Here is a 20157-nt window from a genome sequence, read left to right as displayed (position 1 = left end):
TGAGTTGACTTGACTATTTTCAAATGTGCTTGCCGACAGTGGGTTTAGCTATTGATTTGGGTGGTGAAAAATGTTGTGGGCACACGGTATGTTAAAGAAAACATGAACTTCGCGAGACTTCAATGACTTATTTCACTTTGTTGCACAAACCATGATTGTGCAATAAACAACACATTAATTATAGTGTTATTTACAAAGAAACACAAGGAGTGAATTAACAACCCAACAAAGTTAAGTTAAATTTGCCACAAGTAAAGTACAGCAGCTGTGGAAGAAACGCTTATATTAAGTAAAAATATAATACAAAAAATTGAAAAAAGATAAAAATAATAAACAAAATATAAAACTAAATATTAAAAAATATAAAAATAGATACAAAAACAAAAAAATAAAAATATACAAAATGAATAAAAAAATATTAAAAACAAATCTAGAGATAATTAAAAACTATAAAGATATATGCATATAAAAAAATAAATATCTTAAAAATATAAAATTAAGTGCAAAAACAAATTGAATAAAAATGGAGGTAAAAAATTGTGAAAATAAAGAAAATCTACATAAAAAGAAATAAAATAAATTAAATTAAATAAAAAAGCGATAAATAAATATGTTAAAAAAATATATAAAGAATATAAAAAATTAAAATAAATATAAAAAATATAAATAGAAATAAATAAAAATAATAAAAAAATGTATAAAAAATATAAATAGAAATAAATAAAAATAATAAAAAAATATTTATATAAAAAATAATAAGCATAAAAAATTAAAAAAAAGATATGCAAAAAAATTAAGATTAATATAAAAAATAAAAGTAAAAGTACAGATAAATAAACAAATGTATACATATATGTATGTACAATAAAAATGATAAAAAGTCAAAATGAAAATAAAAAAATTTATACGAAACATATAAAAAAAAATATGAAAATAAATAAAAATCATGGAAATATATAAAAAGAAGTAAAATAAATTAAAATAATAAATAAAATATAAAAAATAAAAAAGAGATAAACAAAAATAAAAAGTACATTTATAAAAATATATAAAAAGAAATAAAAAAATTTAAATAAAAAAAATATTTATATAAAAAATATAAAAAGAAATGAAAAAGTTCTAAATAAATATAAAATATAAAAATATATATAAAAAAATAAATATCATAAAAAAATCTAAAAACAAAATATGAAAAAATAAAAATAAATATAAAAAATAAAAATAGAGATTTAAAAATATGTATATATGTATGTATGTATAATAAAAGGATATAAAGTCAAAATGGAAATAAATGAAAATAAAAAATTGTATATAAAAACAAAAAATATAAAAATAAATAAAAGTCATTAAAAAATAGAGATGAATAAAAGTAATAAAAAATATAAAGAATATGTAAAAAGCAAAATAAAAATTAGAAGCATATATATAAAAAAAATTATAACAATTAAAGTAAATATAAAAAATAGAAATAAAAAAATAAAAATCATAAAACATATTATAAAGAATAAAAAATAGAACGAATATAAAAAAAAACTTAAAAATAAAAACAAAAATTAAAATAAATAAAAAATAATTAAAACAATTGTAAACAGCTTCGATTTAATGTAAAAAAAACACAGTTTACTATAACAAATCAAAATAGAAAGCAAACTAAAGTAAACATAATGAAGCTAATAGCAATGTACAATTATAATTAATTGTTATAAACTGTATATAGAGCGTATATTATGTAGTATAGGAACTCGTTTTGCAGTTTTGGAGCACATACATATTAAGAATATAATATAACAATATAAATTTTCGCTTAACTCTTATATTTTTTGTTTTTTTTTTTGGTTTTTTGGGTAGGTTTTCAGGTTGAAAGTATGTGTAAATATATATATTTGAAATAACTATAATTATTATGATGATTAAATATTGTATTTAGCTAAAGAGGTATATATTTATAACCGTTCATTACAAACTTTAGTATATACTTTTCTGTTTTAATATTGTAGAATTTGCCATATAAAATATAGATAACAAATACCAAAAAAAAAAAACACAAATATGAATATAATAAATAACGTAATTCTAAGAAACTGCGTTCCATTAAATTCTTTAAATACAGTTGAGTTGCAAAGGTGACTTTTTTTTGAACTGATGGGGTTCAACCAAATTTGTGTTTAATCATGGAAAACATGATGCAAAGTCTTCTACTGTCGTTCAAATGGTATATAGTATATTGCTTATTTCTTTTTAATCATTTTTATACTTATATTATTATGAATCATTGTAATTATGCAATATTTTGACTCACATTGAGATAATTGAATTTATCTGACATTTTCGGTACAGCCAAAAGTTGTGTGAAACCTATATTTTTCTAACCACTTTGTCTTTAATTGTCTTCGATCCCCCAAGCTTTAATCTCCAGCGAATCGAACAAACTGTATCAGATGGTCAAGCAAACGGACGTCGCTTGTGGTGCAACCCTGCACTAACATGTCTCCAAAGTGTTATGAATTTTTCTTGGCTATAAAATTATTAATTGTTACCCGTTGTTTTGGTTTCCTATAAATTACTATAATAGATTTTTAGTCCTAAGTTTTAAAAATACAAGAAAAAAAGAAATTTGTATTTTCATTTTTGTTATTTGAACCAGACGCAGTATTCAAACTGATCTAAAATATAAAAAAACTTGGTATTCACATACTCTCTTGTACGAATTCAACTCCATAACTCTGTTTTTGCTTTGATCTGTAATTTTTTTTGACAAAGTACAGAAGCGAGCAGAGAGATGGCGAATCTAAAACCACTTTTGTGGAAACTGACAAAACATTGCCGGAATTAGAATATACTTTAAGCGGTTACGATACGCTGAATTATAGCATTTTCAAGAAATATTATAAGCATCAGCTTACAAGTTCTTTAAGCTTTATAAAAGCGTTAAAATCAAGACACCCTAAGCGAGTTTAGCCGAAAATACTATAGTTGAAATATAAGCCTTTAGATTAAGTAAATTATTTTCGTTTTTACCTATTATGAGCAAATCACTCGTGTCCGCTTTTTCTCTGCTCACATACCGACGAGGGATATGTGGAAGAGAGCGAAGTCGCTGGAGAAGAAACGCAGTGCACTTTTTCACTGATGGTCGAAGCTATGAGGGGGGATTTTTTGTAAGCAGTTCTCCGTCAATCTTAGCTTTAGTCTACCGGTCCACTGTAGTGTTTTTCAAGCAGTAGTGTCGGTTCTCACCAGAAATAGCATAAAGCTTTATACCTCGTTGAAAAGTTCTTGTGCGACACCAGTGAACATAGGCGAAACTGATATTGAAATCTCAACAGGTTTGTGATAGACTCCAAGCGCTTTGTCGATTTGTAAGTTTTTTATGATCCATAGGAGTTTTAAGTTACCACAACGGACGAACGTTCTAAGCCAAGTGAGACCGCTGTTAGGATCGATCTCTTAACCTAACCTAACCTAACCTAACCTAACTTTAGTGTTATGAGTACCAAAAAGTGTCAAACAATAAATCGCTGTAATATGAGTATCAAAGAAATAAATTTTCTCTACGCATTTGAATTTAAATTTTTTGTTTAGTTTTTTTTTGGTTTTTTTGTTTCGTTTTTTTATTTTTTCAGTAAAAGACTTTGCATTTTTAGTTTTATATATTGCTAGATTTTGGTTTTTCAAGCAGCCAATGATGTTTTGTGTATTTCAAAATGCAGAAAATCAGCTTAACACTCTATTTGAATATAAATCGTTTTTATTATGTAAGTAAGTAGTAGCTTCAAATAATATGTAGTGAGCAGTGAGGAACGCGGGAATTGCAAGACAATTAATGCACAACTTGTTCGCAGCCAATCGGTGAGAGTGGCAATTACTATAAGGTTGCTATAATTTGCTTTACTAAGAAGTATATGAGAGTAACAAAATGATGATGGAATTATTTTCGTTCGGTTTTTTTTTAATGGAAATGTTGATGATTTTCGGGTAAACGATTTTTTTGTAATCTAACTAAAACTCTCTGCACCCGCTGCCAACTATATTTGTAACAAATGCAGGCTAATTTTAAATTTATTAAATTTTAATGTCTAAAGCAGCATTACTGTTCTCGTTTTTAATTTAATAACTATAAGAGCGAGAGGGGTTTTGAGTAAATGCGAGTAAATACGTTTATGTTTGCTATGCAATTACTGCAACGGTTGTTTTTTTGTGAGCATTCCGTGAAGGGTAAAAATATGCGGTTCATTTAAAGTCATATTTTGGGAGTTTTTTAAAAGAATAATTTTTTTTCATTCAGCACTTTTTTGCGAAAAGTCTTTAGGAGTTCATGACAATTTTTTGGGTGTTTTTATTTTTTAATATTTTTTTTCTTATTTGGCTTGCAAGTCAATGGTATTAGTTTGTATTTTTTAGGAAATTTTGTATGCTATTATAATTTTATTTGATAAGATGACTTTTGCTTGATAGTGTGTTCTATTTGCAGACTTTTGTGTTAAACTTACCATTTTTATATCACTAATCGTCATTATACTTCGTACGAAAAGATTGATTCTGACTATAGCGGGGCCATCTGTTTCGATACAGTAGGTACACACACACACACGTATATATAATATATAGATATTTAAATGTTGATTTTGTTCATATATATAAATTAATATTTGTTTATGTCAATATGATGTAGACTTATATGAATTACGAAATGAAAAACTGTACGCTAATGACAGAAAAACTTAATTAACAAGTAATTTTGAAATATTCAGTTTTACATTAAAATGTAAAGTTCCTGCCATAATAGCATAGTTTAAAATGATATACAGATTTTTGTGTAGTCAATGACGTATTTATTAGGGTGGGTCAAAAAAATGATATTTTTTCGCTTGGTACTCTTAATGTTTATTAGAGTAGGTCAAAAATGTGATAGCTTTTTCGCTATTACTCTTAAAAAAACATAGAAATAGACACGTCTAGGAAACCTTTCTCAAGTATGAGCTCTTTATTGTAATGCTAAAGCACTTCTCCTTACAGTTTTCCATAGTTTTCTTATAATCAGTTAGAAAAAATCATATCTCGCTTACAACTATTTAAAAAAATATATCATTTCATAGCTTATGAAGAAAATTTTATGCTACAAAACGGTCTCGAACGATTTTTTCGTATTTTTTTGAAGTTTGAGTATTTTAATTCATCTTCTGAAATTTATAAATCAATGAAAAAATTTAAAGAAAAAAATATTTTAAATTGAAGTACTCATTGTTTTATAGAAAATTTTCTGATTTCTAAAATGGTCTCTCATTTAATTTAATTTTTCTTTGTTTTTGTCACTGCTATTTGACGCTGGGTATTGCACAAACGCTTAACTATCGAAAAATTATATAAACTATTTTTGTAATGCAGCGAATTTACTACAAACCTAAGAATTTAGCAATTTAATTTTTTTTTATTGAATACCAAGCGAAAAAAAAATTTGTTTTATTTGTGAAAACAAAATATTTCGTTTTTTTCTGACCCATCCTAATAATTATGCAATAAAATGCATTTTAAACTTAAATAAAATATTGTTTTTGCTAAAGTGTATAATTATAAAATTTCTGCAAATCCTTGAATTAGTAATTCCCAAAAAAATGTTTCTATTCAATTTTTATATTGCTACACTAAAAAAATTGTTAAATATAATATAATTTTTAAATATTACTTAAAAAAAAAATTAAAGAAAATTAAATGCTTGTTTGTTTATAAAATTTTATATTGGTAAATAAGTTTTTGGCACAGATTGCTTAAATAACTATAATATAAAAATAAGTTTATGTTTTTATTGGCGTGATACTGACATAGAATAAACTGTTGTTCCGTATTTGTTGTATTTTTTTATTTAATATAAAAAAATTTAATATATTTTTTTATTATTATTTCATATATTAATATTTTTTATATTTTTTTTAATATTAAAAAAATATCGTTTTTTTATTTTTTTTTTATTGAAACGATACTGCAATAAAATATGCTCTTTTTTGTTTTTTTTACTAAAATAAATTTAATTTAAAAAAAATAATGTTTCTTTTTTGTTTCAGTTTTTTAAATATTTGTTTATTATCATTCTAACTTAATTATTAATTTTATTTTTTTAATGTTTTCCTTTTTTTATTGACTGTACTGAAATTTGCTTTTTTATTAAAAAAATGTATATTTAAAGAAATTTAATATTTTGTTGTTTTTAAATTTTTTAAAATATCTTTTATTATTACTATTTACTTTTTTTTATTTCTTTATCTAAAAAAAAAATACAAAAAAAAACAAAAAAATATATATTTGGTTTTTTTACCATTTTAAAATATTTAAGATTTTTAAAAATATTTTTTTGTTATTATTATTTTTTTTATTAATTTATTTTAATAAAAAAATGTATATTTAAAGAAATTTAATGTTTTTTTGTTTTTAATTTTTTTAAAATATCTTTTATTATTACTATTTATTTATTATTATTTAAAAAAATAAAAAAAAAAAAATTAAAAAAAATATGTATTGGTTTTTTACCATTTTAAAATATTTAAGATTTTTAAAAATAATTTTTATTATTATTTTTTATTGTTATTAATTTATTTTAATAAAAAAATGTATATTTAAAGAAATTTAATGTTTTTTTGTTTTTAATTTTTTAAAATATCTTTTATTATTACTATTTACTTTTTTTTATTTCTTTATCTAAAAAAAAATACAAAAAAAAACAAAAAAGTATATATTTGGTTTTTTTACCATTTTAAAATATTTAAGATTTTTAAAAATATTTTTTTGTTATTATTTTTTATTTTTATTAATTTTTTTCATTATGTCTGAAAACGTTTTCGAATTATCGGTTTCAATTAGACTAAATTTAGTACAATAATATAATAAGTACACTATTATTTGTACTGAAAAATTAAAAAAAAATTACAAATAAATAAAAGGAATTCTATAGCTTTACTACGAATTGTTGTTGAATTGTAGCATAAAATAAATATAGATATTTTTTATAAATTGATGTTTACTAATGAAAATAGGATTTAACGCATTTTGCTATTTTTTGGTGTAGATATTTAATAAATTTCATAAAAAGCGCCTTTCGTTGCTGTTACACAATTGCGAACCAAATACGCCGAATTTCTTTTTGTTGTAGTATTTCATATGTATTTCGTATATATAACTATATTTTTTTGTTTTTTTTTTTATTTATTTATTTTTGTTTTATGTTTTTTATATTATTTTATTCAATTATTTTGTCATTTATTTGTTTTTATCTTTTTTTACATTTTTTATTTAAATTAAGATTTCCATATTTTTTTACTATTTATTTATTATATTTTATTTTATTTTAATGATTTTATTTGTTTTTTATTTTTTTTGTTTGTTCTTACCCGTGCCGTTAATTCCGGATGGACGTATTCTGGCATCATATTTTCCTGCACCTAAAATTTGGTCTAAGACTTTTTTCTCCTTTTCTCGGAAATTTATTTTGGCATTATTAGCTCTGAAATTATGATATGTACGTACGTATAATTGTATTAATCGTTTGGCAAGCCATCCATAAAATAAATTTGTTTGTTTATTTTGTGAAATTTGCTTTCATTTTTCAATTTTTACACAGAAAATACCAATAATATTTGCATAGTTTACGAATTTGCATATAAATATTTGAAAAAGTGGTGGGGAATCAATAGTACAATAGTGAACAAATATCTATTTATATTATATTAAACAGTTAGATTAGTATATACAAAATTTTGTGGAGAAGCGAAAAATTTTGAATCTTTATCTCTCATAATAATAATAATTATTATTAGCCATTTGGTTTCTTCCGGCATACTGTTTAACCATCGTAACGGTTCTCAACATTATACAGTCGCACTTATCATAGTATTTTGCTCACAGCCAGAGCATATCTGTTGGCATTGAAATTGCATTTGCTGGCGACTTGAACAGATATGCTTTGTCTAGCGTTTGCAAATAATTCCAAAATTTATGCTCCGACAAAAATTAAAAAAACATTGCATTTAAAATTATTTATACAAATACGTATTTATATATATATAAAGCATGTGTAATGTGATAATACAAAGAGATTTGATAAAATGACCATTTAAATGTGGAGTTTGCACATGTGATATAGTCATGGCGTAAAAGTGTGCAGTGTGATGGGTAATTTGGCACTTCTTCAAACTAATCGATTTATTTCATTTATCATTTCGATTTATGATAATATTATATGTTATTTCCTGGTGGCAGATGTCAAAAACGCAGGTTAAGCAAGAACCCCGTAGTATATTATTTACCATACCAATGTTTTGGACCAAACTAAAGGATCATGTAACTCACTGTTATTTTGTTTGACGGTACCAAAACTTGTCTTCGGCCAACAGACACATTATCCATCCGAACCGGATATGCCAAAGTCTCCAAATCGATCAGAAAATTACGATTATATTCTAAGTCAGGACTTATTGTCGCAATGTAATTTAATGGATTTAGCGCGTGAACTGAAACTGTCTGAAATTTTGGAATCTACATAGATTAAACATCCGGAATTTTCTTTTTTTTATTTGAAAATTTCCTACTTTCGAAATAATGACGATTAAGCTGATAGATAGAGAGATAGAATGATCTAAAAGAAGATGTAAGAAAAGTGTTGTGAACGTTGTCCACAATTTTCTAAGATATCATAAATCAGAAAATTACAAAGATTTAATAATTGAACTTATAATGACATATAAAGCTTTAAAAAACAAAACGGGTGATTTTTTTGAGGTTAGGATTTTCATGCATTAGTATTTGACAGATCACGTGGGATTTCAGACATGGTGTCAAAGAGAAAGATGCTCAGTATGCTTTGACATTTCATCATGAATAGACTTACTAACGAGCAACGCTTGCAAATCATTGAATTTTATTACCAAAATCAGTGTTCGACAATTTTTTTTTTTATCGACAAATTTTGTTCAGCGATGAGGCTCATTTCTGGTTGAATGGCTACGTAAATAAGCAAAATTGCCGCATTTGGGGTGAAGAGCAACCAGAAGCCGTTCAAGAACTGCCCATGCATCCCGAAAAATGCACTGTTTGGTGTGGTTTGTACGCTGGTGGAATCATTGGACCGTATTTTTTCAAAGATGCTGTTGGACGCAACGTTACGGTGAATGGCGATCGCTATCGTTCGATGCTAACAAACTTTTTGTTGCCAAAAATGGAAGAACTGAACTTGGTTGACATGTGGTTTCAACAAGATGGCGCTACATGCCACACAGCTCGCGATTCTATGGCCATTTTGAGGGAAAACTTCGGACAACAATTCATCTCAAGAAATGGACCCGTAAGTTGGCCACCAAGATCATGCGATTTAACGCCTTTAGACTATTTTTTGTGGGGCTACGTCAAGTCTAAAGTCTACAGAAATAAGCCAGCAACTATTCCAGCTTTGGAAGACAACATTTCCGAAGAAATTCGGGCTATTCCGGCCGAAATGCTCGAAAAAGTTGCCCAAAATTGGACTTTCCGAATGGACCACCTAAGACGCAGCCGCGGTCAACATTTAAATGAAATTATCTTCAAAAAGTAAATGTCATGAACCAATCTAACGTTTCAAATAAAGAACCGATGAGATTTTGCAAATTTTATGCGTTTTTTTTTTAAAAAAAGTTATCAAGCTCTTAAAAAATCACCCTTTACATACATTTTACTTAATGGGTAATGAGAAAGCGCTATCAAGGGATTATTGTTGTAGAATTAAAAGAGGAACCTTCCACAATAAAGCTAAAATTTTGTTATTTTGTTAATACAATTTTTTTCCATATTAAGTCAAACTAAGAATTTAAAAATATTTTATATAAAAAAATATTACTTTTAATAAAAAATACAGTGACTTAAAAAAGGTAAATTTATACCAAATTTTGCAAAAAAAAACTTATCAACGAAAAAATACATAAACTGATTTTTTTTTGTTATTTTTTACATAAATTTTTAGGTTATGTGAAAAAGGTTAAATACAAAAGTTCTAGATTTGTTATTATCTTTAAATTTCCTATATATTTATTCGTCTGATAAATCGTTTTTAACCTTTAACACCCTCTCATTTTTTTCAACCTAATTTTTTTCAATTTTTACCATTTTCAAAGGCTTCTGTAGTGCTCTCAGTGGCAACCTCTTGCTTTTTTTGCATAACTTCAATTATGTAAAATTTTAAATTAATATAAAACGAGATTTCAGACAGAGCGACTCCCTTTCATGCGATTTCTTCAATTTTCTCTTGGCCTCAACACTCGTGCCATTAGTTTTGCTTTCTCCAAACTGGATTAGGAAGCGAAACAGATGGGTCTAGCTGTGAACATGGACAAGACGGAATATCTCCTGTCATCAAACAAACAGTCTTCGCACTCGCGACTTGGCAGTCATTACGTCGAAATCGTAGATAATTGCGTCTATCTTGGAACCAGTATTAACCCCAACAACAATGCCAGTCTCGAAATCCAACGTAGAACAACTCTTGCCAACAGGTGCTACTTTAGACTGAGTAGTCGATTGAGGTGTAAAGTCCTCTCTCGACGAACAGGGGTCAAACTCTGCAAGTTACTCCAATTCTGAGATGCAGAACTGAAGTTTCAGGGAACGTCTACAAAAAACTGTCAATTTGGGAAGTAATGTACATATATAAATCTTTATTATCTACTCTCTTACTCAGTGAATACGGAAAAGTATACTCTTATAAAAATCAAAACATTCCACCTTCAATACCACGCTAATCTATTTCAGCAAAAAATAAAAAATAAATAAATAAAAGAAAAACAAAATACTTTCAAATAAAAGCCCATCACTTTGCAGCACTCTCAGCCTTAGTCTGTTATTGAATTGCGAAATTATCTATAATAATCATCGAATGTCATTTCCTCTATTAATTAAGCAATTCAATAGCATAATTGCTTTTTTGTTTGTGCATGAGTATGTGTAGTTGTTGTTATGTGCAAAAATATATGAAAAAGCTGTTAATATAATATTGACGCTGTCAAAAGTCAGTTTGTATTTTTCCTTTTTCATTTTGTATTTACATACACATACCAAAAGAATATTCGTATGTGTAATATATGATAGTGAAAGCTTATACACACTAGGCACGAACGCACACACACACACATGTGATACAATATAATTACATACATCAATTCATTGACTACGGTACTTACAGCGATGCACTACATAAACTGGCAAAAAAGAATATCGCCCAAATGTAATGACCGGAGCCCATGTTTTGAACGATGAGGAAATGCTTTTGGATGTATTTAGTTAGAGTATGTTTGTATTTGTAATTTACAGTTGCGTTGAGTGCCTGAAAAGTGTAAAAAAAATAGAAATTAGTTGATATTATGGCAACATACACTATGGGCAAAAAATAGTAAGACTTTATTCTTAATCACAAAATTCTTAAATTATTCTTCAAAATCAATGTCATCTCCCTCAAAGCGGTCCCTCTTGGCTCTAATACACTTATGGCAAGGTTTTTCCAATACTCGAAACAGTTATTAAAAGCAATTTCCGTTTTTTACGTTTCAAAACTATTATAAAACCTTAAATTATGTCAAGTTCTTTCGAAGTTCAGGGCACTGCAAGTCGTTGCTTTTGTTGGCAGAAAAAGTTCATGAGGCATAAGATATGATTTTGAAAATGTGGCAGAGAAAACAATCTGTTCCATCCAAGATGAACCAATCAAGACTGTACATCAAAACCCAATTAAAGAAGAACAAGATTGGTGTTTTTTACATTGGGAAAATACCAAAAAAGCCCAACGACATTTATTCGTTCAATCTCAGATGAATACTAAAATACATTTTATACATTTATAATGGCCATACCTCGGATAATGTCATTACAATGATGCCATATCACACCAATTCAGCAAATTCGTAACACAATCTAAACCTGATAACCACATTCCGAAAACCACACAGCCTTAAACGAAGACTTAATTATGAAATTGTAAAACATCCGGCATTGTTCACCATTTCGACATCAGTCCTAGCGTATATTGCATTTGCATACATATAAACATATTATGTACCATTATATATACCTTAGCTATATTTGAACGCAAATCCACAAAAAGATTCTTAATAACTCATTTCATTAAGGTCGGAAGTGGCAGAAAATTGGCATAGCCATTTGCACCGAGCGGGCGAAAAAGCTGAAGGTCACACTTGATTAATAACTAAGTGTGCATGACCGCTCATATCCATATGAGTTCACACATGTGTGTGTGTGTGTGTGGATGTGCATGCAATATTTCGTTAAAAAAACTAAAGACTGTGATTATTACGTTTCAAGGTTAAAGTATTAAAACAAAACTTATCAACCATTGATTTGACATTTTATAAATTCTTTTTTATATTTTTATTCTTCAAAGAGATTGGGTGATCCAAGTAGAGTTACTTTTTCAACAGCATATTTTTGACAGATGACGTCTGAGTCGTGTCAAGCTGTCAAGTTATTTGTCGCCTTATGGGCTCTTGAAAAGTTACAAGAAGATTCGACGTTTTCGAGCCGAATTTTGTTCAGAGATAAGGATCATTTCTGATTCAATGGCTATGTAAACAAGCCAAATGCCACATTTGGAACGAAGAGCAAAATGAAGAGATTCAAGAGCTGCCATTTTATCAAAAAAAAAAAAAATAACAACGGTTTGGTATGGTTTGTGAGTCGGTGGAATTATCGGGTTATATTTCTTCAAAAATGATGCCGGTGAGAACGTAACCATCAATGGCGACCGTTATCGAGCCATGGTAACAGATTACAGGCATTTGATGTCTGAAGTTGAAGCTCGTGATTTCGACGACATTTGCTTTCAACAAGACGTTGTCGCTTCCCACAAAACGAATCAATCAATAGATTTATTGAGAGAGCACTTCGGTGAACAGATAATTTCATGTTTCGGGCCGGTCGATTGGCCTCCACGATCGTGAAATGGGGTGATATCACACCGTTAGACTTTTTCCTCTGGAGATAAGTGAAGTCTCTGCGAACAATTCCGCTTCCATTCAGGCCTTGGAGCAAAACATGACGCGTGTTATTCGCCAGTTACCAGTGAAAATGCTCAAATCTGTCATTAAAAAATTGACCTTAACGGATCTGACCATCTGAGACGTAACAGCGGCCAACATTTGAAAAAGCTAATCTTCAAAAAAGAAATGCCAAAGAATGTTCTTTCGAATGATAATAAATAGTTTTCATTAAAACTTAAACCTTTTTGTATGTAATTAGAAATTTAATTTAAATTTTAGCGTAGATCGCTTTTAAGTTTTAATAAAGTAATCTCTTGATATAAATTATCTGAAATTTCTATACAAAAATCATTAAGAAAAGTATTGAGCTGTGCTCAACTGATTAACTCAGCAACAGCGCAGTGATGATCTTAATCCAATATTTGGCGGTGCGATCAGCTTTATAGATGGTATGGCGACTTTATTTTTTACATGCTGAATGTTTATACAATCAAACAAATGTCAGCAAACCAAACACTGAAGACGAATCACTCTTCAGCACGACGATGCGTTTTTTTCGATTTTACCTAAATTAGATTTAAGTTGAAATGTTACCTTCAGCGAAATTATTCGGCAATTTGTGTTTCATGAAAATCGAATCAATTTCAGCACTATTGATGGTACTTCTTCGAATTGCGCAAACTTCATAATTGCTGTTAAATTACATAGAAATCAGATTCTTGCAATAATGGCAACGATAATCACAACAGGAATACGTGTCGCTGGATTGTAAATTAATGCGAGTATTATTGCCTTATAGTGTATTGTTTGCCTTCCGAGTACACTGTATGCAACCTCAGCTCAACAGTAAAGACGGACGTTAAGAATCAATTTCCAAGAAATCGAGTACAATTGCAATTGCCACGGTGTCATATGCCCATAGTATTACAAAACGGCTGACAGCAGGTTTGTGTTGATTGTCATTCCATGAATTGCGTTAATTTGAGCAATTAACAGGAACAAACAGAGAAGTTTGAGGTGTTCGGCGAATTCTATAAGTGAGTAGTTAAGCAGGCGTTTCGTTAGAACAGTAAAGGAAACTCAACGGAATTTTAATATTTTGAAGCATAGCAGGACATTTTAAAAATTTTGTTGTGCGTTATGCCGCAAAGATCTGCTGAAAAGAAAAGTCTATATTTATATTTATTTCACATGAAAATATAACGAAACCAATACAAAGCATTGCCGTATATATAGAAATAGTAGCAAAGCCTTTATTAACATTTAATTTATGCACCGCTGTGCATATAATTTTGTATACATTTAAGTAGTAACAATGCTACGCAGGTTCTGCACGGTGGTCTATTTTTAGATTTATTTACTTAAAAATCTTCAGAGATTATTGCGCTGTCTTAGATATGAATCTATAACAAATTTTGTGAGGATATTTTGTTAAATGAAAAAGTTTTCCAAACAAGTACTTGTCCCGATTGTTCGGCTTATATGACAGTTATATGATATAGTAGTCCGATCAGAACAATTTCTTCGAATATAACACCATTGTCTTAGACAATAATAGGGATGATATGATTTCTAAGTGTACGAGTATAAGTATCAAGGCTTAAATCGTTCCTGTTAATGTAGACTAGTTTGGCTGATAACCAATTTTTATGGCTGCAATTGGAAGAACTTGTTCTTGACAACATCTGGTTCAAAGGGGTTACGAAGCACGTGCAACCGCCGAATTATTGCGAGCAAAGTTTGCAGATTCGATTATTTCAAGAAATCGTGACAAGAAGTTATGATGTAACTCCATTAGAATACTTTTTGTGAGGTTATTTGTAGTCATTAGTCTTTAACAATAGACAGACCCTCTTTAAGCTTTAGAAGTCAATATTGAACATGCTATTCATGATATACGACTTGATTTAACGGAAAAAATACTCGAAAATTGGGTTCATTGATCGTTCCTGCAAGAGAAGTCGTGGAGGCCATTTGAATGATGTTATGTTCAGAATTTAATTGTATCGGTTGTATTTCACATTAAGAGGTTACATGGGTTTCCAGGTTTCAAAAAATTATTTTTGCTGTTTTATTAAAGTGTACAACACCTCTAGAATATTTTTTGAAGTCGGTGGCAAGGTTTCTCGAGAACTACTCAACCGATCCTCATAAAATTTCACACAGGTCTTTGAGATACAATTCTTAGTTACTTGAATGAAGGATTTTTTTTCGATTACAAATATTTGTAAATAAAAAATATGTCGCTATTCTATTATTTTTTCTATTCAAAACCACTGTTTGTTGCCGAACCCATGTACGGTTGACTGTTGCGAAGCCAAAATGTTGGAAATACAAGTATATGTGTTTCTATTTTTTTCAGTTTAAATTTATAGTGCAGCCTTTGCCCGAACGGACTGTAAATGTTCATGTATGCATAAACAATACGTAGATGTGTGCATATAAACAGGGACATGGCTGTATGCAAATTTCTGTGTTTATTTGCGTAAAGCTGTGTGCGTATATCAAGCTGTTTCGACACACTTTTCACAGTCAGCCTTTCAGAACAGCACTCGAGTGTACCTCGTTGTCAACCGTGTAGGTGGTAAGCCTGTAAAAACTGTAGCTATGTATATGTATATGGCTGTAGAATGAAAATTAATGTGTGTGTGCATATTATTGAGGCCGGTGTTAACGAAGCCACTGTTAGGAGGCACTGTAGGAAAATCATTGAAATCATTTTGTCTGTGAAACGAATAGAAAACTTAACTAAAAATTTTATAGCCTGTGCTTAAAGCCTTCTACCCCAGCTAATTAAAATTTAATATAAACAAATTATTCAGTTCGACAAGAATTCATTTCACTAATCGATTTTTTTAAGTTTGCATAAGCAGTTATTTAGATATCGATCTAAAATTGTTCGCAAGTAACTTTCTTCTCTAGAAGCTGCTCATTTGTAGGAACTGCAAGGAAACTTGGACGAAGGAAAAAAAAATTTTCAAATAGAGTTTCGGCAGAAATTTTCATAAAAAAAAAATGAAAATTTCGCGGCTTTGTTTCAAATAACGGGTGATTTTTTTGAGGTTAGGATTTTCATGCATTAGTATTTGACAGATCACGTGGGATTTCAGACATGGTGTCAAAGAGAAAGATGCTCAGTATGCTTTGACATTTCATCATGAATAGACTTACTAACGAGCAACGCTTGCAAATCATTGAATTTTATTACCAAAATCAGTGTTCGGTTCGAAATGTGTTTCGCGACAAATTTTGTTCAGCGATGAGGCTCATTTCTGGTTGAATGGCTACGTAAATAAGCAAAATTGAAGCATTTGGGGTGAAGAGCAACCAGAAGCCGTTCAAGAACTGCCCATGCATCCCGAAAAATGCACTGTTTGGTGTGGTTTGTACGCTGGTGGAATCATTGGACCGTATTTTTTCAAAGATGCTGTTGGACGCAACGTTACGGTGAATGGCGATCGCTATCGTTCGATGCTAACAAACTTTTTGTTGCCAAAAATGGAAGAACTGAACTTGGTTGACATGTGGTTTCAACAAGATGGCGCTACATGCCACACAGCTCGCGATTCTATGGCCATTTTGAGGGAAAACTTCGGACAACAATTCATCTCAAGAAATGGACCCGTAAGTTGGCCACCAAGATCATGCGATTTAACGCCTTTAGACTATTTTTTGTGGGGCTACGTCAAGTCTAAAGTGTACAGAAATAAGCCAGCAACTATTCCAGCTTTGGAAGACAACATTTCCGAAGAAATTCGGGCTATTCCGGCCGAAATGCTCGAAAAAGTTGCCCAAAATTGGACTTTCCGAATGGACCACCTAAGACGCAGCCGCGGTCAACATTTAAATGAAATTATCTTCAAAAAGTAAATGTCATGAACCAATCTAACGTTTCAAACCGATGAGATTTTGCAAATTTTATGCGTTTTTTTTTTTAAAAAAGTTATCAAGCTCTTAAAAAATCACCCTTTAGTTGTCCAAGTCTTTAAGAACTGTATCTCAAAGACCTGTCTAAAATTTCATGAAGATCGGTTGAGTAGTTCTTGAGAAATCTTGCCAACCGACTGAAAAGACATAGCTTCGAGAAAAACGCGTTTAAAGACGGCGCGCTTAGCCCAGCTAGCCTTGAGCGCACAAGTTCTCAAGGCTGTGCTTCCAAAACTGTCACGTATCAACTTGAAAATTTAGGACAATATTCTCGAGGTGTTGTAGAACTTAATAGAAATCCGTAAACCCATGTAACACCTCAACCAATTATCTAATACTACAATCCCCGAACATATTGTTTAGTACGGAGCACTATAGCATACAGGGTTTGTCCAGAAAGTAATAGGACTGATTTTCTTCCGCCGCGACTGTACTTCGGAGCGTGGGCGCACCGACAGGTTTCGGTAGAGGTCGTTCCTTGCTAACGAACGAGTTGTCTCCGAGCACCTTGAGATTCAAGACAAACATTTTCGCTCGGCGTTTTTCTGTGAGTGGAGCAAGCCGAAAAAGCAGCGTTCGTTAGAGTAGAGGTACGGGATTAAACTCTGTGTGAATCAGGCTTACTCAGATGTTAGTTTAGTAAAAAGTGGTGTGTTTTGATGGCACCAAGCCTTTTTGGAGGGCCGGGAAGAGGTCGCTGATGAAGCCCGGAAGGATGAGCAAATTCAAAGTGGAAACGATACTTTCTTTGACATCAAATACTTTGTTCACCATGAATTTGTTCTTACTGGACAAACCGTCAGCGCCAAGTTTTACGTGGAAGTTCTCAATGGACTCAAACGAAGGGTCAATTGGATCCGACAAGACATCGCAGCTGATTGATAGTTGCACCATGCCCCGGCTCACGCCGCCTTTCTTGTGAACAGCTACCTTACCAAGTTCGACATCACAACGCTTCCGTAACGGCCCTACAGCCCAGATGTGTTCCCCTTGCCTGAAAGGGTCGATAAAAGGTAAGTATTTTAAGGCGACAAAGGGGATCCAAGCAGCATGCAACTCGGCTCTCAAGGCTATTCCGGAAAATACTAGAATACTTTGCGTTACGCCTTCAACGCTTGGAAATCGTAAACCCGGTATAGTTGTCATACAAACTGAACGATCGAACTCAAGTCCTCGTATGGAAAACTTCGCGAAATTCGGTACAGATTATTATGCTAGAAAATACCACTATCTCCGAACAAACGTTTTTTCTTGTTCAAGACAATTTATCAACTCGCACGAAGACAATTTTTCCTGCTGGGCGGCCATTTTGTACTAACACATGCAACATTTTAGAAAATGCAGGCCATTCGTGTTTTTTGTTTGCACAGTATAACGGTATGCGGTACTCCATAGTGGTTGGGTGGGCGCCCCGATGCTAAAACTATATTAGTTTTTGTTGTATAGTAGGCTGTAAGCTGTTGCCAAGTTGTTATGTTGATTGGATTTTTTCTCTTCTTTCTAAAAGCGACCGCTTATCTCACCGACATTTGTTCACAGACGTGGTTTACATATACTCGCAGAAGTGTGTGCGAAGGTTTTGTGAAAATGCGTTACTCTAGCCACAACAGTCACTTTCGCCTTTTGCATTTGCATTTGTTTTTGTATTTGTGTGTGTATGTATTTTTGTGGTCTTGTAGATTAGGATAGGTAGACGAAATAAAGTCAAGTGTTATGTGTGCCACAAAACTGATTTCTCTGGTTGCGTTTGCTGGTGGCAACAGTGCAAAGACAGAAACCAAGTGGCTCTTAAAGATACTATAAAGTATTTTACTCGAAGAAATCAGCTTACACCGCTTAACTAACTGCATTAAAGAGAGTGAAAAGCGCTAATGAGATATTATTTTAATTTTTTTTTTAGAAAAAAAAATTTCGCCATTTTTCGAGCTTCGAGATTAGCGATCGTCCTATGGCTACGCGCTACTTAATGCTGAGCAACCTAAGGTCTTTAGTACCATTTAGCAACGCTTTTTGCAAATTAAAATTTTCGTAAGCTTTTATAACTTTCTCTCTCTCTCTCTAATACTCTCTTTGGTAAAAATCAGCCATCTTTTTGGCTTCTGAGTTCTTTATGATGATTTCCATATGATTCCTCAAAAATTTCAAATTCTATGGCAGAGCATGTCAACACAAAACTAGATCTTGAATATTCTTAGTCATATAGTTTTACAAACATTTAAAATAAAACTTTTATTTAAGTGTCGAAATTGTTGGGTGTTTCTCGGTAAAACCGGATGTGCCAGGTTAAGTAATATTAAAGCAAATATGCACTATTACAAAGCCCGCAAGGAAATGCGTCGAAAATGAGGCGAAATAGCCGTCAAACACATGCTCAAGCGCCACCTCCCATTTCCCAGGCTTTTGAGTTGCTGTTATGTACTTCACGAGATTTAACTAACATTGAAGGTAATTAAGAAGTCAGTTAGTCGTTTATGTGCGTTAAGCTTAGTTCGTTGGTTTTCGGTGAAGGTGGGGAGGGTGAGGAGCGAGAGTGGGCGGTCGCGGCGCGGCTGTCGTTGAGGACAACGCGAAGGTTGCGTACATGTTGGCATTTCGTTTACAGTTGCCGTTACATACACAATCATGCGTGTGGCATTTCTATAAAGGTAGCGGCATTGACGCACATTTATACACGAACACATGTTCTACATACATTTGTGAGCTTAGAGAGGCTGTTTGTGCTATAATATACATATACCCCGGTGTTAACCAATTCTTCCACAAGTTCTTCTCATACTTCTTGTGATTAGGTGCACTTCATTTGCTGTTTGCCACTTCTCTTTCTTTCACTTTTAGTTTCGACATTAAGAAATTACATAAAGGCTCAGGAAGTGTCGCAAACAGTGGAATTTCGGTTAGCTTTCTGTATCGTTGGCATTCCTTTTTAGTCAAAGCGGCTTGTTAATTGAAAGTGCTGTGATTTTGTGTGCAATTTTGGTGTTAACTTAATGGAAGCATTAAACAATAGTTGCAGGCCATTAACGGTTAGTTTGTAGCGGCCTTTATTGGTTGCGGTTTTGGAAGAGTTGCTTACTGTTATTCAGCTCAATAAACTAGAGACCTTATACGCAGTTAATCCACTATTAAAGTCACACATAATAAGTAATTAAATCAAACATAAGATCAGCATTGAGTACCTCGTAGAGGCCGTAAAGTTCTTAAATCGAAATACGGGGAAGGCAAGGTTTAA

The 20157-nt window shown here is 30.9% G+C and overlaps 1 protein-coding gene across 35 annotated transcripts in view; it reads right to left on the bottom strand.

The window, feature by feature from the left end:
* The window catches only part of LOC105231594 (glutamate-gated chloride channel), an 86531-nt gene that overhangs the window by 47664 nt on the left and 18710 nt on the right, over window positions 1–20157 (bottom strand). For 28 of the 35 annotated variants that reach the window (XM_049449281.1, XM_049449280.1, XM_049449288.1 and 25 more), the window contains 2 exons: window positions 11193–11335; window positions 7380–7492 (listed from right to left, as the gene is read on the bottom strand). In XM_049449281.1, the coding sequence (XP_049305238.1) occupies window positions 7380–7492; window positions 11193–11254 (175 nt within the window). In that variant the 5' untranslated portion in view covers window positions 11255–11335. Of the gene's footprint in view, window positions 1–4490; window positions 4559–7379; window positions 7493–11192; window positions 11336–20157 lie in introns of those variants that run through there. The other 7 variants (XM_049449287.1, XM_049449299.1, XM_049449292.1 and 4 more) reach the window with 2 other exon arrangements.

This window comes from Bactrocera dorsalis, chromosome 2 (assembly GCF_023373825.1).
Source record: "Bactrocera dorsalis isolate Fly_Bdor chromosome 2, ASM2337382v1, whole genome shotgun sequence".
NCBI classification, from domain to species: Eukaryota; Metazoa; Arthropoda; class Insecta; order Diptera; family Tephritidae; genus Bactrocera; species Bactrocera dorsalis.
The sequence above is the reverse complement of the archived record's forward strand: the minus strand, read 5'-3'. Positions and strand labels throughout refer to the sequence as shown.